Source organism: Pholcus phalangioides, unplaced genomic scaffold, assembly GCF_987345545.1.
Source record: "Pholcus phalangioides strain wild (caught in Gottingen) unplaced genomic scaffold, Ppha-v1.0 ptg000011l_1, whole genome shotgun sequence".
Taxonomy (NCBI): Eukaryota; Metazoa; Arthropoda; class Arachnida; order Araneae; family Pholcidae; genus Pholcus; species Pholcus phalangioides.
In genome coordinates, this window is record NW_028301604.1 from 50,152,682 (window position 1) to 50,177,140 (window position 24,459).

General features: G+C 36.4%; 1 protein-coding gene across 3 annotated transcripts in view; it reads left to right on the top strand.

The window, feature by feature from the left end:
- The window catches only part of jar (Myosin heavy chain 95F jaguar), a 396,549-nt gene that overhangs the window by 152,229 nt on the left and 219,861 nt on the right, over nucleotides 1-24,459 (top strand). For all 3 annotated transcript variants that reach the window (XM_089239616.1, XM_089239617.1, XM_089239618.1), the window contains 2 exons: nucleotides 3,099-3,190; nucleotides 10,047-10,119. In XM_089239616.1, the coding sequence (XP_089095742.1) occupies nucleotides 3,099-3,190; nucleotides 10,047-10,119 (165 nt within the window). The remainder of the gene's footprint in view (nucleotides 1-3,098; nucleotides 3,191-10,046; nucleotides 10,120-24,459) is intronic.

A 24,459-nucleotide genomic window follows, 5' to 3' on the forward strand; every position in this document is an offset into this window, starting at 1 on the left:
GATGGAGGTGAGCATGAAGTACACTACAAAATTACACTACTACATTAAACTACAGAGGACAGACATTTTCTTTCAATGTCTGTCCTCTGTAGTTTAATGGTAGAACATGTGCACGAAAAGTGTGAGGTTGGTGGTTTAATTCCCCACAGAGGAATGTGACATTTCTTTCCAATTATCTTCACTTGGTGTCCAGTAATTTGTACTTCATACAATTAGTGGAGAGGTTCGTCGTTTCGTCCCATCCCTAGAACATAGGAAATAATTATTGCGATTTTGTATGTGATGAAATCTAGGAAGGAAATATCTAGGCCATTTCAAATTTGATTCAACATGAATTCCAAGGTATTTCCATGAAGAGGGCCATTACAACTTGAGTACAATTTGTGCTGAGTGTGATTTATGCTGAACTATTTAAATGTTGCATCTCTAATACCGGAAGGCAAGGTCATTTTTATGTGGTTTCATTTGACCAAATGAATCACAATTTTATTTATGTACAAAATAGAACTTGTGCCTTAGAAAGATCTGAGTTTAGACCTGAGAAAGATTTTAAAACTATTTAGAAGCATTGAATTTTATTGATTAATATGCACAATATAAGAATGGCCATCTGACAACTGAGGTGGCTGTTATATATACAAGCATGTTCAGTTCAATAAGAGTGCCAGGCATCAGAAATGTTTCGAACCTGTGAGTGCTCACTCGTCTTATAAGCTTTATATATAGGAAATTTCAATTTCTGAATAAATTCTGGGGGTGCTGATGCCCATGTCACAAATAACCATTGGTACTTGAGCATTTCTGGCTTCGACACCACTGAGGACTGGGTTCTAATTCTCATATGTAATTGGCTTTAATAGGTCTCATTTCAATAAATCATTGAGAGCACAAAATGACTGTCGTGCTGCAAAAATGAAATAATTCAAAATAAATACAGTTGAGCATCATTAAATGGAGTTTCTTAACACAAAATACTGCTTTACCTGAAATGTGTATTGTATCTCATTAAAATAAATTTTAAAAATATTATCCGATAATAAAAAATTTGCTCTCTTCTGTTTTCTCAGTAACAAGATTTTGCTCTGACAGAAATTTGTTTTCTGTTTATGCTGTAAGACAGTGCTTCCCATGGGCGGAGATGCATGGGAGCATGAAGGGGTTGAAACTCCTCCCCCAGCATCAAAGATTTGTACAGTTGATCAAAATATATGTGTATATATGCATTGACATCATCATCATGTCCAGTTGAAAGTTTTGAAATATTAAAATGAATTTCTTATCAAATGTTTTTATTTTGTAAATTCACTGGCGTTCCCCCATTTTATTAAGACCTCCCTTATTTTATTAACACAAACCCCTAGGGCATAATTGCCCAAACTGTTTTATTCCATCACCCCTTCCTCAAAAAATTTCTTACTCATTGCCCCCCGCCCCCACCACCACCGATCAAATTCACCCAAGGGATTCTATATTAAATTCACATGCTGTTACCGTCCCCTCCAGGGTGTGATATTATTGACTTTGGGAAACGCTGCCTGACTAGAAGATCGCGACTCGGTTTGAGAACCACTGATATAGAAAAAGGTCACAGTATAATCACAAAATTTTCCTTTTGATGTATGGTAGACATCCTGATATACTTTCACAACACACTATACTGCTACTTTTAGAACAGAGCAATGACTGCAAGTCAACACAGTTTTTTCTCTCTTTGGTTCATGCAATAAAATTGAAGTTTAGAATCAGATTATTCGCAGTTTCAGCAAAAAAGTACAAAATATGGAAGTATTGTGGAATGGAACGATATTGGTTAAAAAACTACTCAAGTATGTAGCGGGTTTTTAAGTAAGTACCGTTTTGAAATAAAAAGAAAACAAGTTGACTCTCCTTAACAATTTTTTTTATATGAAAGCCTATATCTTAATCTACTTTTCAACATAATTTCCACCAATATTAAGGCATTTATCATATCGTACAAGTAGTTTTTGAATTCCATCCTCATAGAAGACTGCCCTCTGATTTGACAACCACTGCAACACGGTTTTGACCTCATCGTCATTATGGCGCTGACCACCCAGATGCTTCTTCAAATGCAGAAACATGTAGTAGTAACCGAGTGCTAGATCGAGACTGTACGGAGGGTGATCAAGTTGTTCCCAGCAAAATGATGTGATGAGATCTTTGGTTCGATTAGCCACGTGTGGGTGGGCATTGTCATGAAGCAAAACAACCCAACCTTACTCAAAATGTCACGCCTTTTGTTTTTGATTGCACAACTTTAGATAATTTAAGTGTTCGGTCACATTGTCATAGAGAACACTTCTGGAAATTTGAGAAAACTCATCAGATAATGACAAAATCGTAAAGTGTCTGTTTTTCCTAAATTTTTCGTCAACTTTTTGCGTCAAATCTTCAGTAATGAAGGTTGTCCACTTTGTTCCACATCATGAATGTGCGGCTATCTTTAAAAGTTCTAACCCATATCCGTACCATTCCATTGCTCATAATGTTTCCTCTATACACTTCACTGATCTCACAATGAATTTCAGCCGCTTTCACGCCTTTAGCACTAAGAAAACGAATCACAGTGCCTATTTCACAGTCGGCAGCATTCTTAATCTGCAGACGCATTTTAAATACTCTCAAGCAAACTTAACCCATTCTCGAATGTTTCTGTGGTTTGCCAACAGATGTAGGTACACAGCGCACATGTGCGGAATGCTGACCACAGCAGCAGAATTTCAAAATGGTACTTACTTAAAAAACACACCTCGTATTTGCATACAGGTTTTCTTATCTTACCTAATCTAAATAAATAAAATATAAGTTTTGCATGTACTCGGAATGGTCAAATCACATTTTGCACAAAATTTGCTGCCATTATTTTACAAAATTAAAACAACAACCGTATTTCTAATTTTTTGCAACTTTCTGCAGAGAATGAAGGAAATGTTTTCAATTTAGCAAAAGAATGAAAAATCAGTTTGAAACTTTTTGTTTTTGTGTGAAATAAAGTATTATTAATTTTCCTTCAATGTGATTTAAAAAAATCTATAAAAGAAGTCTATAAAATTCATTATTGGAATTTTTTATTTTAGAGTATTTTCAAGTCAACAGTTTCGAACAGTTTTGTATAAATTATTGCAATGAAAAGTTACAACAGTTCTTCAATGAAAGAATTTTAAAGGAGGTTTGTTGGTTTTTTTCCTATAATAATAATTTCATTGAATATGCTATATTTCACACATATAAAAGGTTGGGAACTGCTGTTGCAGGGTATGCATACTCTGGAACAGCAGTTCCCAACCTTTTTTTTGACTCACAGAGTTTTTTAAGTATACAATTTCTATGGCAGATCTCCACAGGCTTCTTTTTTATATTTACTTATCATATTTATTTATTTATTTTATTTTGCTCTAGAAATTGAGATGATTTATGTTTATGTTGTTTGAGAAGGTATACTATTGATTGGTCAGAATTTTTGAACAGAAAAATGTTTAGTTGAGATGTAGTGAAAAAAATAACATTGCATTTTCGTACCTAGTAAATGTGGCAGACATACCATCTCATCGTCACCTTACAATGAAAACCTTGTACATCAAAAATTCCTAACTTTTCATGAAGAACAGTAAAATGATTGGATGTCTTATAGAGCAACACACATATGTGGTAATGTTTTTTCTGAAAGCAGATCGGTGGCAATTATTTTTTTTCAAACAGCTGTAATTGGTGAGATATGATGATCTCAATCTAAAACTGTCAAAAAGTCATTTTCGAAAAAAATTAAGAGAAATGTACAAGGTGTTCATAATAACGTTATATTTAATATGCCATTGTTGTTATATCAAGTTGTCAGAATAGGGTGGGTAGATTATACAACTGAGAAATTAGGTTAAATAACTGGGGAAAAATTCATAAGCAGAGTTTCCAACTGCTACAGATGGCTGCACTCGAATACGGAAACATGGGAAATACTATCAGTACAAATACAAATATGACACCACAACAGGCAAAATGCCCAGCGAGGTGGCTAAGAAAAAGATGCCCATAACAAATATGGATGTCATATGTTTAATGAAAGACGAGCCACTCAGAACGAGTTGCCTCCCGTCGAACACCCCTTGGAATGCCGGCGTACTATGGGAAAAAAATTTTTCTTTGAATGTTTCCTTTTTCTGAAAAAATAAGGATTTTGAGTTTCTTGCAGTGTTTTACCAATTATTACCAGAAGAAAGACATTATCTGTCAATGTCTATATCAGGCATTATGGATAGAGGGAAAAGCTATTTAGCTGGATGAAGAAAAAAAAGAACTTTCTCTTTCTTTGCTTGTTGGGACCTTTCAACATCTGTCATATTCCCCTGAAGCAATGTTCTCAAAATCATAGATTACAGACCTCTTGGAGACAATATTGGTTTCCATATATTAATGTAATATTTAATTATAACTGCATAGGCTGAAGCCTTTGAGCAAATAAACACAACATTACTTAAAACAACAAACTTGCATTACAACAAACTAACATAGATAGCAGGAAAAATAGGGTGAGTTGAGATAATTCCATGTTTTTGACACTGGTGAGAAGAACATCTAATTGTCAGAAACATTCATAAAATTGTCAATATACAAATCTGAAAATAAAAACAAATCAAATTTATATATAAGAGTTGCCAATGCGTGTTTATGGGGAATCGACCTGGCTGGGTGTTCAAGAAGCTGATTAGATCAGAAAGGGAAGGGTAAGAGATATATCAAGAAGGTGATCCCATAGGGAAATTAACATAGGAGAAGTGCAAAAGAAATGTAAAAAATCTGTGGTCATAGAGAGGGCAGCAGTGGTTGAAACAACTACAACCCTGCACAAAATTACAACGAGCCTGCAAAAGGGCTGATGGGTAGGTCTTGTTATTAGAGCTGTTAAGATATGGCTTAGGGTAGAAGGAGGAATTGAGATATCTGTAAAAAGGATTGAAGTTGCTGAAGGAAATGTTTTGGGTAAAATTCTTCACAAAAAATCACTTATGGATTTCAAAAGCAAGCAGAGAGAGAGTGAGAGTGTGTGTGTTAGTTAGTTCATAGAAAGAAAGTGTGCCACTCTGTTCCAAGTTATGCAGTTCGCTGAGAAAAAATTCTGACAAGAAGGTTTAAAGCCGGCTTCCCCAGCCCTGTTTGGTATGGAAACACCAATTTATACAAAGTTTAAGCATAGGGTTGTGTGAATTTTTTGCTCTATGCAACCATTTCAGAGTACGCTTAAACATATTGAGAGAAACCAGAAGCCTTCCAAACCCAATGTAGATTATATGGGAAGCAGTATACATCGGGGTATCATAACTTTTTTTAATGAAGTAGAGTTGAAAGGGGAAGGAAAGGATTCAGAAACATCTGATCCGACACCCCAAATTTCTGAGCCAAAAAGGGAGGATGGGAGAATAGTAGAATCAAAAACTCTGATTTTGTATCTAAAATTTGGCAAATGTCTCAATAGGGAAGAGTACAAGAGTTCATTGACGCACAGTTTAGAAAAGGAGTATTCTTGATCTATATGCCTTGAGAAAGATCTATTATAATGGAAATTAATCCCCAAATACTTATAGTGATTGACCAATTCTATTTCTTTGTCAAGAAAAGACCACCTGTAAGTGTTGGGGAGCGTCAAACCTCTCCTAAGAACCACAATCTTGGATTTAGATAGGTTTACCTGAAGGAAGGTTTCATGAACAAAACTCTTGAGTTTATCAACCTCTGCAGCCCATTCCTGGAATCTGCCATCAGAATAATATCATCAGCGATTGGAGTGTATATATATATATATATGCCTTGGAGATATTGTTGGGGGTAATGGGGGCATCCAGAAAAATGTTGCTCCAACTTGTGCAAAGATTAAACAGTTCGAGAGGGGCAGAGTTGATGGTCTCTGAGAAAACATAGAAAATATCCGGACCAGTCAATTTTTTTTCCGCAAAGGAAGAAAGCTGTGTTTTTTGCAATTATATCATCCTTTTTTTTAATCGCGTCAATCTTTACAGCGATAGCTATAGCAATCTTAGCTATAGCGAACAGCAAAATCGTACAGTATGGCCATGTGACAGAACGAGAGAGTTCGAGAAGACAAATCCCAGACTAGAATAAAGGCCCGTGATCGAATTGGTGAATCATTCGCCATTAATTCTTTTACCATGTAAAGTGTGCGCTAGGATTTTTGCCACTCCCACAGTTGTATAATATTATAACAGTGTTCTTTGTTTCCACCTGAAACTGCTGCCTCTTGAATTTTGTCGCCTGTGGCAGTTGCCCCCACCCCCTCTAGTTTTGGCCCTGCATCGCAGCAAGCTTGAGATATTGATTTGTGCACCTATTCATGCTTTGAAGTGACAAACTTTTAAAATCAGCCAAACTATTCTGGGAAGCCGCCAATGAACCATGGATTAGGCAAGGGAACAGCTGGTGACAAAAGTTTGAGAACCATAGGGTGACAAGCTTGTGATATATCTAAGCCGATGGCAGAGCATGACAATAGAGCTAATAACAAGCGTATGATATCGGAAATATGTGAATGGGAAAAATTTTGAAATCCAACCTCTCCGGAAGGGCCCTTGGTTGGTCCAATGCCCCCACATCCTACAGCAGGGTCCCTAAGTTGAGATTCTCGGCACGCAATGGCCAGATTTTTCACGGGCCTGTGTATAGTGAATTTATTGTGGGGGGGGGAAAATATATAATAATTAAGAATTATCTCGGGCTTTCTCAAGCTTTAGCCCTGTCAGCCCCTACTATGCTTCCCTGTGTGAGGGTATGGGGTCATTGTATTGGTATGTTCATTGTCAGAATTGCAAAATCGACCTGCAGTATGTGCGTGCCCTCACTCGATGGTTTCGTCTCCTATGAGCAATGTTTTCACCATTTTTTTATTTTACCTGCTCCGATATGTTTGTGCATGGTGATGCAATCAGTAAAGAAATGGGCTTATTTGTGCACATTCTATTTAGACTGTATTTTCTTCTGATGCACATCGCTATCTGGTCACTATCATCGATGCACTTGATTCTGACTGAAAATCGTCTATCTCTGCAGTCTACACTGATCGTTGAACCGATGCGACAAACTTCTTGTCACTCAAACCTCTCACCATTCTACGATGTTCCAGGCACTTTAGCTGTTTTGAGCCTACTATTGCTATGCAACACGACCATTGTGCACACGATTTAAAACGTTTAGTAGTAGTTTTGCTTCCATGGGACATGTTTTCATAGCCGCCAAGTCTCCCGAATTTTAGCTTCATATCCCGACCTCCCGAAAAGGTTTTACAAAAATTGTAATAATCCCTAATTGTCACTAAAAATTTGCTACTTCATTGAAAAAATCCTTAAAAATTTTCTCGGGGGAAAAAGTAGTTTGCTTCTGTTCTTTTCCCCTTATGAAGTGACATCATGCGGGGTATATAAGGCCCCTTTCATGCGGACGCGTGTCTGGAAGAAGTTTTAACAATTAGTATATACGGAGCCTTTCAAACGATGCGGAATACGCCCACACCTTTCGAAGTGTTCATGCGGGTCTTCACGTCGTCTGCATGTGTCAAAACCTAAGTGCGGTCTCCGCCACACATACAAGTTTTGACAATTAGGTTATTTTGAGCTATTCACACGATGCAGATACGGAGCGAATTCATCCGTATCTTTGGCTATTTTCCAAAGATGATTTTACACTTAATTTTTTTAATTATTTGCCATAAATACCATTAAAAACACCATATGAAGGTCCTGTTCATCAATATGATGTACCCACATACGTCTGTCTCTCTGTTTCCTGCTGAGATGGAGATATAGCAACTGTAACTGCCTCTTGTCCATACTTCATAATTTTATACAATAAAACTTGTCAACAACGGCCACTGACGGGGGCCGAAATTATAAGCCGTTCTGTAATGCATTACGAATAACTTTTAAATTTAATTTGAAAAAAATTTAAAATTTTCTTTTTAAATATTTAAAATTATTTAAAAAATATAAATATTTAAAATTATTTAAAAAATATAAATATTTATAGTTATTTAAAAAATATAAATATCTTTAATTTTTAATCTTTAAGTTTTTAAACTTGAAAAAAAAAACTTTTATTAAATACGTTATCCACGTAAGGCATTCACTCAGGGCCGGATTAAGACGTTTGAAGGCCCTAAGTACTTGAATAATTTTGTTGTCCCCTCCCCGAAACCTACAAGTATATTTGACTCGATATTGAGTCTAAACTAAAAAAAAAAAGTGAAATTTTATATTTCAGAAGTGACTAATCTAAGGATGGGATTTCACTCTAAAAGGTTTATGAAAGTTATTTTATAAAACTTGAAACAGGAAAAGAGAGGAAGTTGAGAAAGAAAAGGGTTTCTTTTGAAAAAATTGTGACCATGCCTTTCGCACCCCTCTAAGTCAAGCCCTGAAAACACAGTATCGTCAAATTGTGGACAATAATTCAGTCTACCTCGTTTATTAACTCTCCCGAAATTATCAAACTTTTTCCAAGAAATAGGGGTGTTTTCTAACAAAAGTCACCATTTCTATCATGAATGAAATTCTAAACAAGGTTTTACTAAATTTTGAATGGTAAATCCACTTCCTCTCAAGCCATACCCCCCATAGTCAGTTCAGATAGATAATAAAAATTTATCGTTTTTCCAAAAAGTGAAGAAATTTGCCTAAAAAAAAGGGGGGGGGGAATCAGAACAACTCAGCCTTTCTCCCACCTAAAGACAAAAACTTGCATTTGGCCAAAAATTGTTTTAGCAGGTTTTATATCTACAAATAGACTAAATATGCCTTCCATTTGCACGTTAGACAGTTTCCATCTTAAAGAGGTTTCCTATGATTGAAAAATAATTAATTATTTACAACACTACATATTTGTTTCGTTTAAGACAAGTTTTTTTCTGTCACATACAGTGTCTGTTTTAGACAGGTTTCACCGAAAACTTGTCTATTGTACCAGCTTTCGAAAGAGCATACAATAAATTATATCAGTGTTCTGGTTCGGGAGAAATTTAGCACTTTGTTTACAATACATGGTTGAAATCTGCGTTCGTCTAAGTAATTTTAGTAGGTTTTGGTGATAATTTGATTTTTCACTTAACCAAATTTCTCAGGGATTGAAGCTCGCCATTAAATACAGATATCCTGTAGATGTGGATGATCCTGTAATGCCATCTTGTATGATTTTTTCTTCAAAATCAAATTGTCGCCAAAATCTGTAACTGCCAATTTCAAATTTTCTTCGAATATATACTTGACAAACGTAGATTTCAATGATGTATTACGAACAAAAAGATAAATTTCTCCTGAACCAGAACACAGATATGGTTTATTGTAGACTCTTTTTAAAGCTGGTACAATGCACAAGTTTTTGGTAAATTTGACCAATTGTAGCTAGAAGGGTGCATAATTGATGAAAGTTTTGACGACAGTTTGATTTTGAACTTTGCTAATTTTTCAGCACTAGTAGTTCGCTAATTAATTCAGATATTTTAATAAAAATGGCATCTTACAGGATTTTTCCCATTCTTTTCAAATATATCTTTGCATCAGCCAGCTGTTAAAAACCTTTGTATGGATAGCAGAGAGTGACATCCTCGGATAAGTCGCTATTTGGTGGCATTGTCAGCAATTGTGAGCTTTGGCTTGAGTTAGGTCCGACCGTCCATGTACGGTCCCATTCAGTGCACGCAAGCTCCCAAGAAAGATTGAGAAATTTGTTGCCTCCATAGTCTAGTGGTCTAGGGCATTCACCTGAAAAGTGAAAGGATGTGGGTTCGATTCCCTGCAGGGGTGGTTGAATTTTCTCTCTTTCCATAATATATTTCTAATTATATATTTTTTCTCTGCCGCAATCTAAAATATGTTTCAAGTCTATATACACCCTTGGATTCACAAAAATATAAAAAATTACTTATTTCGTTTTATAAACATCAGTAAGAAGAAATTTATTTCAACTCAAATTTGAGAGAAATTTGTGTTATATATTCTCTTTTAGTTCTTATGGAAATAATTTTGTTATAGGAGCAAGCATTGTATGAAAAAGAGGGACTTAATATTAGGAAGATAAAATATATGGACAATCAAGACTGCATTGGTATGAAATTTTGTCCATTTTATACAGTTGGCGTTCGATTTTATGAACCTCCAATTTACAAAAACACTTTATAACAATTTTATAAACTGGCCTTCTGTCCCAAACGGCACACTATAGAACTAATGTTAAAATCTGCTCTATTTTATAAACTCTCATTTCTATCAACTCTCTATTTTATGAACCTCGTTTTTCTTCCGCTATTTTTTATATTTTTTTCGGTTATTTTATTCTTGTAGCTGCCTCCAAATTTGTTGTAATCAAAAGTAAACTTCACTTCGGACGTGCTATGTGGCTTTAGAGAAAGGAAAGGTAGAGTTCTGCAATTTGGCATCACCAACATAAAGGTATTTTGCGAGCACATGCCAGGAAGGAGGGTTCGATTGTTGGCGAAGGTTACCATGAAATGAAGATGCATTAACGATGTAATTCCTTCTTTGTACATTATGAGTGAATTAACTGGTGGTTTCAAAAATGGTATGATACATTAGATTGTTGATAAGCCATTTCTAAGTTGAGAGTCTATCATGAGCAAACTGCTGTTCGTCTACTTTCCATTTTGCAATGTCAACAAAACAAAAGAGAGTGCTTGACAGTAGATGAAAAAGGAAATATATATTTTGAATGAAATCAATGTGCAAGCTTACAGAGACAGAAATTGCTAAAAAAAATATGGGATTAAAAAAATTGCAGTGAATCGTGTAATCAAAGATCATCATAAAATCGTTTCTATGGCAAGTGGTTTCAGTGCCGTTCCACCATCCCGAAAATATTTCAGAGAAGCCAAATTCACATGAAATGTTATCCTATATCAATGCAGTGTGCAATGTTGCAGTGAAGCAAACAAAAATAAGTGAATTTTATGGGAATTATCAATAAAGGTATAGATGACTTACTCATTTTTAATTTCCCATATTTTTTTTGTTTCTCCCATTTACGAACTTTCGATTTTACGAACTAATTATCAAGTTTGTATGGGTTCATAAAAACTAGCATCAACTGTATTTTTTTCTTGAACTTTGTAGAAATATAATATATCTTTGAGTAAGTAGCATTTAGAGAAAATAATGCTTATTTCACTGATCATAACCGTATAAGTGAGCACCATTCTCTGCTACGAAATTTTCATTCTCACATGCATTAAACCAATGGATGATGTGGCTGCTATCAACACAGAGTTCGCCATTTTGCTGGCACACATTGCTAAAAAAGTTTGATGAAAAAAAAATATCTGACTCTCTGCATGTTATGAGTCGTCCAGTTGCAAAGTCGTTAAATCAAAAAGTGTATAATTTAGATTTTCTTGCCATTTTGTTCTTTAAGCCAACCTCTTTGGGGGGACCTGTGGTTCAAACAGTTGCAAAGAACTTCTAAACCTAAAAAAAACATCAAAAATCTGCTGCAAAACTCTTTAAATTCCTCTTGCCAGCTGCAGCAATAATCCACTCTATTCTGCCTGCATCAAAACTTGTTATATCCAAACCTGTGTGTACTTGGTGCTTTTGGTTTCGTTGCAAAACTCGTCACATTCTAGCTCTTTCTTCCCTTTTTTGTAATGAAAAATAGTGGTGGTTTTTACTTTTGTTTTATAATAAAACTGTATTTTATTAAATTGTTTTTATAAAATCTCTTTGCTTTTTTTAACTCTTCAAGCCCGGAGGAGATTTAAATGATTCCCATCTCTTAGGTTGGAGGAGATTCAAATGGAATCATCTGTTTTCACAGATGTTTAATCAAAAAGTTACAACTTTTAAACTAATTATTTAATTAATTTGAATTTTCATGTGTTCATAAAGTAACGTCCTGTCTATGATATTATATGGTATCACTTGTATTACCTATAAATTTATATGATATTTTCTTTGGTAAAATAGTTTTATTCTCTTCTACTGCTGCCCAAAAAATGGATTTATAACTCGGCCTCATGGCTGTAAAAAAATTACCAACTGAATTGCACAGGGTGTTTTATCTCAACGGGCTAAATCATGTTTTTTAGAATAATTATATAGGGTGTTTTAGCTGAACAGGCTGAAACATGCTCTTTAGAATAATATCTGGAATACCCACGTGTGTGTTAAGCTGTATATGTTCATCACTGACAATAAAATGTGATATATGAAAATAATATTAGTTATGATTGTACAATGCCACATAATTTCTATTTTGAATATCAAACATGCAAAGATCGTGAAATAGGGCACATTAGTGTGATGTCACGACTGGCAGTGCTGAATCTAAACAAACATGAGCTACAGTAGATTTTAAAGGAAAATGCCATAGGTGATTCTCTGTTTAAATTATTTTTAAAAAAAAAATATGATAAAATAAGACTTGTGAGCTCTTGAAATGAAAACTTCAAACTCTTGTGAACACATGCAATGTTAAAAATATAATAAGTTGGCCTCTAATTAGCTATGAAAGCTTTTTATTTCTCGCATGCTATCCATTTACGTGAAATTGCTTTAAATATATTTATTTCATTAAACTTGAATTTTTATTTATTTTCAAATAACTTCCTTTTATTAGTTAACTTTTTTGATCAATTATTTCTTTTATTAAATCTGAAATTTGTCCCGATAATTCTGAAATTATTTTTTCCATTAACTTTAAACTGTGCCACTGTTAACCTTTAATGCACCCTATAATATGGATTAAAGAGAAATTAAGATATGCAGTTGACCGCTGCTCGACGGCATGTGAAGTTCGGGCCCGATGTACAAAGTATGTCATTCGACATTGTGGGGTTAAAAGAATAGGAACCACACATAATGAATTCATACTGCTGCAAAACTTGATAAATCTTTCATACATCGGCAAAACTCCATAAATTCAGGAGAAAAACTTGTTGAATTATGCAAAAACTATACCAAATTTAGGGAAAGTATAAAATCAGATTCAAAATGAACTTTTCCGTTAAAATGTTAAATTTCAAGCATTCATCTCCAACAATACACTGTGCAATAGTTTTTTCCTTTTCGTAAAAGAATTTTTTTTCCCATCAAAGTGATTCTTGGGAATTTTGAAACTATGATTTAAACAGACATTTTTTTTACCCTGCTAGTTATCGTTATCAGCCTGCAAATCTAGGAGATAAGAAGGTGAACCCCCTTCCCTGTTAACAAACAAACATTTCCATACTTAGTTCACAATATGCTAATGAGACCTTACGTGTGGAGCTGCTTTTGCAATGAATTTCTGAAGGGAAGGCAAATAAAGTTGAGATAAAAAATGTTTCTTGATCAGTTAGAAAAGTTTTGATACAAATACAAGGCCACAACAGGCAAAATGCCCAATGAGATGGCTGAGAAAAGATGCCCATAACAAATATGAATGTCATATATTTCTGAAATACAGCAACCGTGCGCGTGCGAATTAACCTATCCAGTATTTCTGATATAATATTACATCGGTAGTTGAATGGAAGAAATGGAAACACCATTCCTTTGCTGCTATTGTTACGCCCATGTGTGTGCCCCTAAGAAACCAACCCTAAAACTTCTCGTAGGAGTGATGAAAAACACATTCTTTTTTCATACAAAATCATCTTTTTTCTCCACTCTTTTTGTCTGAGGGGATGCACTTTAATCGGTTTGTAGAGAAAAGAGACGAGAACATGTGCTAATGCACTTTTCCTATGCACATTTTCTGTTCTCAGAATTCATATGAAGATGTGAAGTGGTATAAAAATCAATATAATTTGTTATTTTCTTAAATATTAGTAGCTGTAACCCATGACTTCGCTCGCGTGAATTTAGTCATCTGAAATTTGTTCTGCAATGATTTCCCCCATATAACATTTTTACCATGTTGGGGGTGAAATTTTCAGATATTCCATCGCGTAGAGTGATTCTTTGTATTATGAAATATAATTCTCACCAAATTTCATATTTATAGCTTCTGCTTTTTGCACTCAGCGATGATTGTGCCATATAACTTTTGAAACCCCCCATATATGACCCCTTGGATGTTGAATTTTGAAATATTCCTTTTTAGTGAGCCTCTACATTACAAACTAAACCCACTGACCAAATTTCATAATTATAGCTATATCGGTTTTGGCTTAGCATGATTTCGCTATATAACCTTTAAACCCTCTTATGACTCCCTTAGGAGTCGAATTTTAAAAAATCCAGTTCTTTTTTTACAGTTTGTGATGAGAGTAGATAAGTCAAGAAACCGTAACATCATGTCAAAAATGAACAACAGTTAAGGGTCAAATTTTGAAAACCCTTTCTTAGTGGGTCTTCACTTCATGAAATGAAACTACTGATCAAGTTTCAGGACTATAGCTTCAGCTGTTTTTGTTCAGTATAATTTCTACATATTACCTCCGAACCCCCTTTTGACCCCCCCCCCCCCCCCCCGCAGTTCAAATTCCAGAAAACCCCTTCTTTCTTAGTCTTTACGTTATAAAATAAAAGTTCTCTCCAAATTTCATGAATATAGCTTCAGCACTTCAGGCTTGGCGTGATTTTGTTATGTTACCTTCAAACCCCCTTTTGACACCCCTTAGCAGTCAAATTTCAAAAACCTCTTCTTAGTGAGACTTTACGGGGCGAAACAAAACTATTGACCAAATTTGATATTTATAATTTCAGTGCTTCTGGCTCGATGATGATGAATCAGTCAGTCAGGACATGTTGTTATATGTATATAGATTATGCGCGATGAATTATTATACAATCACCTTCATTCTAAGAAGATACAGAACTGTTGTTTTTTTTAATGCACAATACACTTAAATTCTGTATCACTTCTTTCTTTTTTTTTTAAAGTTGTGTAATTCAGCCCTGTTGGTTCAATTTTTTTGCTTTCAAACTTTAATATTGTGGTCTACAAACTTCTATATACCAATCTTCGTGACTGGAAGAGAGACAGGGACAGAGAATATTCTTGAGAATATATTCTCTGAAAGGGCTACTATTATAAATTACTAGAGAATATTCTTATCAAAAATAATAATTATACAAAAATAATTATTATTCTCAAGTTATTTATCGCAGCCCAGGGGTGGGGGGGGACTGAACATGTTATTACATATGTTCTTGATAATACTCTCTGGAAAGATTTCGGTAACTGAAGAATATTCTCATCGAGGAGAATATTCTCTGGAAGGACTATTATTAATAACTTAAGAATAATTCTTATTATTTACTATAAGAATATTCTCCAGTAATTTATGAAAGTATTCCTTCCAGAGAATATTCTCAAGGATATTATATGTAACTACACTGCTGGCCACCCAAATTGCAACACCAAGAAAGACAAGAGATATTGTAACAATATTTATTTTGTAGATAACATGTTGACCAAGCATCAAATGATTAAATTTATAGACTTCTGTGAAGTGTGGTTCCTGCCAAAATCAGTAGCCAGAGTAGCCGCCATTCTTGGAGATCAGCGCTGCCACACGCCTCGGCATTGATTCAAAGAGACTTTAGATGTGTTCTTGGGGTACAGCAGACCAAGCAGCTTCCACACGTTGCCAAAGTTGATCTGGTGTGGCAGCTGGGGATGTAATCTGGGTCAATCGTTGAGCAACCATGGACCACATGTTTTCTATCGGCAAAAGATCCGGAGAGCGAGCTGGCCAGGGAAGCAATTCAATCTGGCGATTGACGAAGAACCTTTGGACAATGCGTGTCACGTGTGGTCGCGCATTATCCTGTTGAAATATGGCTGTGGGCAAGCCCTGAAGGTAAGGAAGGACAACTGGCTCCAACACCTCGGAGATGTAGCGCTGGCTTTTTAAAGTACCGGCAATGCGTACTAGAGGAGTGCGAGAGTGATATCCAATACCGCCCCATACCATAATACCCGGTGTAGGACCAGTGTGGCGGTGCATAACGCAGCTGTTCAGCATCCTCTCTCCACGGTGTCTCCAGACTCGAATCCGACCATCGTGGTGTTGCAGACAGAAGCGTGACTCGTCAGTAAAGACAATTTCATTCCATTGTGCCGTCCACATCCTTCTTTCATCGCACCATTGGCGGCGGAGACGTCTGTGGTTCTGCGTCAAGGGTAGACGAAGCAATGGACGTCTTGCGGACAGACCACTCTGCTGTAAACGGCGTCGAATGGTACGCGCAGACACTGGATGATGCGGTACAGACTGAATGTGCTGTGCTATGGTTTGTGATGTGGCTGAGCGATCCGTCACTGCCATACGCACAATACGCCTGTCATCACGTGAAGTGGTGCACTGAGGTGGATGCGATCGAACACGTCGGTCTGTCGTACCCTCCTGCATCCAACGATCCCATATCCGCATTACAGTTGTTTGGTTTCGTCCAACACGACTACCGATTTCCCTGAAAGATAATCCACAATCTCGGTAGGCCACTATCCTTCCTCTGTCGAACTCGGATACTTGATCAAAAGATGATCGCTGTTTTCTACGAGGCATAATTGATCGTTTTTTTGAAAAAACCACAAGAAAAACACAATTGCCGTACTTCAAATCGTCAAAATCTCCAAGCCTTAAATAGCGCTTTGAAGTGGCGCCACAGGCGCGCGTGATGTGCGTCTGTGCTGAAATTTTAATCATTTGCATATCTCACCTCCGCTAATGCATGTTGTAAATTTCATATTATTTGCATGCTTCCTTCAGGGTGTTGCATTTACGGTGGCCAGCAGTGTATATATTATAAATAAGAGGAGAATATTCTCATCAAGAACTTATAAGAATATTCTGAAGTTATTTATAATAGTAGTCCTAGCAGAGAATATTCTCCTCGATGAGAATATTCTCTGAAAGATTATTCTCGAGAATTTTACATCTCTAAGTGGCACCATTCAACTCATAAGAGAAACATGGGTTATTTGAACCAAAATGAGAGACCCTGCACTAGTTAACACTGAACTTTATACTCCATTCATTTGCCCATGTTCCAATTCTGTTTAAGTTGGTCAGGAGCAACTCCCTATAGCTTTGATTCCTGACTACCACCATTAGCTTTACATCATCTGCGAATTTGCTAGCAATCCCATCTATACCCTGATTAAATTTATCAATAAAAAGGGGGAAAAAATGGGGTCAAGGACACTTCCTCGAAGAACTTCACTAGTGATGCCTGTCCAATCAGAAAATTCCCCATTCATCATAACTCGTTTTGACCTCTCAACCACGAATATATAGAGTTCTGTAAGTTGCCAATTCCAATCTCATGTAAGCGCTTCAAAAGTTCGCCATGTTGGACTTGATCGAATACCTTCTGGAAATCAAGGTAAACATCTACATTTTTGCCCTTACCCGAAGCCTTATTCATGTGATCATAGAAGCAAAGGAGGTTAGTTACACATGACTTTTCCTTCCTGATGATCTGACAATATACTATTCTCATCTAACCTCTTCCCCAATCGCTTTTTGATAATGATTTCCAAAATTTTCGAGAGGGAGCTCGTCAAACTCACTGGACAATAATTGGACACAGCTTTCTACTACCCTTCTTAAATATCCGAACAACATTAGCAAGCTACCAATCCCTTGGGACGATGCCTTCAGCAATACTACTCCTGTAAATCTGCGCCAATGGCCCCAACAATTCATTAGCACATTCCCTGAGGACCCTAGGATATATATTATTTGATCCTGATGCTTTGCTCACACATACATTTTTTAGAAGATTTAGGACCTCCACATCTTCCACTTGAATATCATTGAGGATTTTATTACTCCATGCAACACCTGTACTTTGAATATTGTATTCTATATTGAAAACTGACACGAAAAAGGCATTAAAAGCACTACACATACCTACACTGCTCTCTACTCTAGACCCTCCTATCGAGAGGGGGAACTTCACTGATTCCAACTGGTCTCTTTGAAAACTTCCACTAACCTTTCTTTCAAAACATTAAATGTAGTGCTCCGAAGACAAGGAACCAGTCTTTTGTTATCAACCTTACCCGAAGAAAACTTAGAGAAAACTGACAACGATGATCACTGGAAGAAAACTCGTCCCCCACCGAAACATGCTCAACAAGATCCTCAGAATTAGTGAGAACTAAATCCAAAATAGCTGTACCCCCTATTGGCTTCTGATACATGCTGATACAAAAAACTATCGAGCACCAACTTGAAGTCTTTGTCATATTGATCTCTAGCTGAAAGGTTCTCCCAATCTATAGCCAGGTAATTGAAATCCCCTAGTGTAACAACCCTCATACGCTTACACATGTTGGAAATTTCATCATGCATTTTGACGATGTAGTTTGGATCCCTATTCGGTGAATTGTAAAAAACCCCAAAACCCCAACAATAAGTTTATGCCGTCTTGTTTTCAAGCTCAGCTCATATAGTTTAAATATCACTTCTCTGCACTTTACACTTCAAACATGATTAGCCTTCAAACGTGATTTCACGTATATCAACACTCTACCCCCTTTCCTATCAGATCTTTTGCTTAAAAAAGTATTGTATCCTGAGATGTGTAAGAAAGATTCATCCCCATTATTTGCCAAAAATTCTGTAATGGCTATAAGATTCAGGCCCTCCACAGCTCTCTCTATCATAGTTTCTAAAAATCTTTCTTATTACCTAAGCTCCTGGCATTTATTAGCACACACCGATGCCGGAAGTCAAAAATGATTGGTGTTGCTCAAAGTATACGAGTCATTTCTCTGTACAGGCCCACAATATTTACATATATTTTTTACTGATATTACGTCCTTTTTTGAAGTAGAGTGTCCCGTATTTTTGTTTCGAATCTATTTGATTTCAGCGATGGTCCGTTCTTCAAACTACTTTTGCAGTACTGGTAAGATTTTTACCACAGTAAAATGTAACAAACCTATGCAGGAGGGGGTATAGGGTACCATGTCTGCCCCAAGACCAGTGCAGTCTTAATGCATGGGCCCACCCGGGCACCTCAAGAGAATGCGAGCCTCACACAAATGAGACGCAGTTAAAGTTTTCAATAATTTGCCAGGTGGGATCTCAGAAAAATTACTTGGTCGGGGGGCCCATGACGCTCTAAAGAAGGCCTTGTCCAAGACAACCAAAAATTAAATTTTTTTTTTAAATAAATTAAAATATTGAAAGAAAATACCTTTATGTGCTATATTTTTCAATTTCTGTTAATTTAAAAGGTCTCTGGGACAGATGCCCTGTGCTCCCGGACCAAGTGATTTTTCTGAGGCCATACCAAACAAATTTTCGAAAATTTCAACCATATCTCATTTTTGTGAGACTTTTTTTCCCTCCTGAGGCCCCCAGGCCACGCCCATGCCTTAAGACTGCACTGACTGTGCCCCCCCCCCCCCATAATATTCACAAAAAACTGAAATTCTATTATAAACCAATAAAGTGGTGGAAAATGGGCAAAATCATCAATCAATGATGGTTTCGATCATAACCTCTTTAAAAAACCATTCTAACAGGGCCGTCTTAAGAACACCGGGATAAGTGATTTTTCTGAGGCCCTACCAGGTAAATTATAGAAAATTTCAACCAAATCTCATTTTTGTGAGGCCCCCGGACTGTGCCCGGGTAGACCCATGTGTTAAGACGGCACTACGTGCTAATGCGTATTATCGAATTGAATAATTCTATCATATGTATTTTACAATTTTTTGGATTGGATTGTTGATGATTTAGTTGGATTCACGTTTCAAGTTCTCCAATAATTTAAATTGACAACCATCACCACACACTAATGTTGCTGGTCATTTGAGTATAGTGTTTCAAAATATTGGGGAAGCTTACATTGAAAACCAAAAGTGATACAAATACATAACGCAGGGGTTCTCGAACTGTGTGCCGTGGCACCCTGCAAAGGTTTTTCGAAGAGACTCTTTGTTAAACTGCTATATGGGGAGCCGCAGATAAGCGTTGATTAGAGAAAGAGGTGCTGCAGCTGGGAAAAGTTTGAGAACCCCTATATAAGTGTATAAGGTGCCCCACACGCTGCCTGCTCTAGGATCTTTGATGGGCCCCAGCCCAAGTGATTTTTCTGAGGCCCTATTAGGCAAATTATCGAAAGTTTCAACCAGATCTAATTTTTGTGAGATTTCTCTTCTTTTGGACCCTGAGCCGTGCCTGGGTGGGCCCATTCTTTTTGACGACACTCCCACCCTTACCTAAGGGGCCCGGTGCGTCTCAACAGTTTCAGACACGAAAAATATTTGCCCGATTTTATATATTTGGTGGGGGCAAAGAATCAGCATCCATTATATCAAAATATACAAGAATGGTTTTAGGGCGCCCCCTGATCTCTGGTTACTTCCGTGAATGAGGGGCCGTGTACAGAAGTTTCAAATTTCGGATTTTTATTACCCTGCAGATTTTCTCCCTTCTGGTTATATACGGGACATTACGATACTTTCGCGGCCATCGGCCGGCATTCAAAGACCGCGTTTATACGGCGTAAATTTGTCTTGTCCCTACAATATTGTGAATGCGTGCGCGTTTTTTTTTTTAAACCGTAAAGGATTGGAACAGCCGTTAAAATTGTAAAATATTCCCGATATCGTGGAAAAAAAACAGAATCTGTAAAAACTGTGGAGGAATCGGCATCCAATATTTCAAACTATACAAAAAATATCCATACAGAAAATGTTAGATACACAATTCAATAAATTAACACTAAAAATTTTGGACTAGATGAATCAAAAATAATTGAAAAAAATAAATCCAGCATCAATAAAAATTCAGAATTTACAAGGGGGGGGCGGGATTTCAAGAATTGTTGAAACTTCAGAATTAATGCAAGAAGTAATTTCAGAATTCACATGAAAGTCTCCAATAGTTTACCGTGAGTGCGGGGGCCTACAAAGCACGGTGCTCAGTGCAACCGCTCCTGTCGTACGCTCCTAAGAGCGGCTCTCACTTTCATGGCAAAATCACTTTTTCTCATTTCTCTTTGGCAGCATCAACCGTTTTCTCTACTGAGGGCAAAGCAAGAATTGGGGAACGGGAGGGGGGGTGAGACTAAGGTGAATATTTTGGTGACGGTGTGAACACACCATTTCCAAAATGAATTTTGTTAGTTTGATAAATTTAAACTTATCACCTCTCCTTTCTTCATTTAATTAGTTTTGCTCGTACATGGTATGTACACCATAATATTTTGTCATAAAAATTGAACTAAATGAAAATAGATCTAAAAAGATAAAAATCAATCACCATTTTGAATTTTATAAAAAATTCAAAATGGTGTTCCACTTTGGAGAAAGGGCATTCATCAGTGTTATGGGAATCATAATTCTTGATTTAAAAAGAAAAGGTCATATCCCATGAGTGAACATTTTTACTCTTCAATTGTGGGCCAAGTAGAAAGGCTGGTGTGCGAAAAATCTCACCAGGTAACATGTTAAAAACAAGCTTGCAACATATGCAAACAAAACAACATTACTTTTCTAATTCTTCATCCTAGCCTACTACTACTTAATCATACATGCACCTCATAAACATTCCTTCTGGGGAATTTCTAACAAATTGGTTTGTGCAAGAACGTGTTGTGTGTGAACATATGTGGCCAGGGATGCTCATATCAATCATATTAATGTTTGATGTTTGCATTGAATGTGCTTTTTTTAAGTATGCCGAAAATTTTTTTCAAGTCTCTATTTATTTTGATTCACGTGTTTTTTCCCCGCTCCTTTTACACGGTGTATAGACTATTCCGCATGTCGCATTTCCGCACATGGGGAATTTGAATACAAATCAGCACAATCCATTCCCGCACTTGTGGGAAGCGGAAGAAAAGACCTTTCTTGTCTTATTCTGTTTTTCTTCCTGTCTCTTCCTCCTTTTTTTCTCAACCATAAATCGACCAAAGTTATAAGGGGGCTGTATCCACATGAAATTGTGCCACTGAAATTATCTTTCACTCATTCCATAATGGATAAACCAAATCCAAAGATCAGAATGCTTATCCTAGGTTCGAAAGAGAAATTTAAATACACTGATTGCCTCATGAGTCGAGCAGAGGTTGATTTAAAGGGAAAAAGAGATACTAATAACAAAAGCATGAACGATATTAAAAAATGTTAGGAATCCTTAGCTTATATTGCAAAATTAGAGTAAACTTTTGCAACAGAATTTCAGTATTTGTTTAAACATGTATAACCTTGAAATAAAATTCAATGAAACAATGATTACAATACTTCATAGTTAATTAGATTTTGTTTACCATGTTTCTCTTTTCCTACTGAAATATTTATTCTTTCTCATTATAGCACTGATTTATTTTGTAATTAATAAACAAAATATTTTCCGGTTTTTATTTAACCGTTATTTCTTGGAGCTCTGATTTATTTTTCTGCATCATATATAAATGTGCTTTTGAAAAACTTTAAAACAAGTTTTTTTCAGACGTGAAAGTAATAATTTTGCTTTTCACACTATTTTCAATTATAATATTTATGTTGAGGATTTAAATTCATGTTATATGCTAAATCAATAAGTGTGATAAAGTTTAGGACTTACACCTTCCAATCATTTATTCCAGAGGAAATGGGCGGACTGACAAAACTATTTGAAAGAAGAAAAAAAAAAAGAGTGTAAATATTTTGTAAACAACACAATGATGAGGGGTCGTTCAAGTATTACATCAGCAAATTTTTAGCCACTTTTCACAACCCCCTTGTCAAAAAATTTTCATCAGCACTTCTCTTCATACCTCTTAATGCATATTGGAATCAGATAGGTATGCGGGAGGGGGGGTGGCATGAGCCCCACTATGCCCCCTTCCCATGATAAAACAAAAAAAAAAATTTTTTTGATGCAAAAAAATAATTAAAAACAAATTTAATTTGTGAAGAAAATACCTTTATATGTTGTTATAACCAATTTCTGTCAACTTCAAAGTTATAAGAAAGCTAAGAACACAAAATTTTTCTTGAAGAAATTCATTGTGACCCACCCTCTAAGCCACAAATGCCAAACTTGTGGCCCTCAGGGATATCTAATGTGGTCCGCCACCTCAAACCTAATTTTGGTGAAAATTAACTAAGCAGCACATTTATGGATCACTTAAGTGGCTCAATTCCAGAGTATTTAAGTGGCCCGTGACACATTTTCAGATCACTCAAATAGCCTGTGGCACGATCACGGACCCGCGACACATCTATAAATCACTTGAGTAAGCCACGGCACAGTTCCAGAGCACTTAAGTTGTCTGTGGCACATTGAGCGATCTCTTATGTGGCATGGTTTTGGAGCACTTACGCAGCTCATGGTGCAGTTCTACATCACTCAAGTTACCAGCGAGACATTCCCAGATTATTTTAGTGATCAACAGCATAGTTACAGATCATTTGAGTGATGCGCGACACAGTTTCAGAGCACTTTAAGCAGTCTGCTACACATTTCTATAACACTTGAGCGGCCTGAACCAACATCTCCTACAGAAGAAGGCCATTTCTCATATTCCCATTGCATATACTGCAAAAAAAAGTAAAGATATCTCATGCATCAGCCTACCATATCCAATGGCAGTAGGTGAAATGGATTTCTTCAGTGACGTCATGAGCATCGTGTGGAGGAGTCCTTCTATAGGTGGTGTTGCCAGAACATATTTGCAGCTCACTTGAAGTATCAGTGGACACATTCAGAGATCACTAAAGTGGTTCTATTGAGGACTTATCAATAAGAAGAATGTTAGTTCAGGTGCTCACAAACTAGCGAAAGGTTCTTCTCGTTTTTGGTACACCCAGTAAGATGCCATTAAGAATATCTCATATTTTTATAAAGGATAGTTGATGACGTAAGCATTATTCAACCCCCCTCTCCCTTGTCATCAAAAGTCAGCAAACTCGAAACCCCTCCCCCCATCGATACTGATGTATTACTTGAATGACCCCTGACTCATTATCAGCAAAAATATTCATAAAAAAAAATAACGTGATCCTCACGTATTCCCAAGGGATCAGCATGATCTGTCCAGGGAATTTGTTAGTGTTAGTAAACATCCATGCCCGAACCGGGATATTTCAAATCTGTAAATTATTTGTTTATTTTATGAGTTAATTCTGATGTGCTAAAATGTGCATTCAACATGACTGATGTCTAGTTGAACGACGACAAGCTATTTTTGAAAGCCTTTTTTTCTAAGTCCTGCCAACGACTGAAGCATCGTGTGGGCTGATTCAAACAAAGCATGATATATAACACACACATGTAGCAACGCATCACATTTAATATTTGTACACAGGGTATGGTAAACGTTAAAAATTCAGTGATTATGTTATAAGCATTTTGGTAAGTTTAATAGATTTTGTTCATATACCAAGACTTCATCACATTTATTGGTGATTATGTATTATCCCCACGTCGTAAGGTCATATTGGTAAATATGATGAATTTTCAATGAATTACTTGAATTTACCAAAAGTTATGCT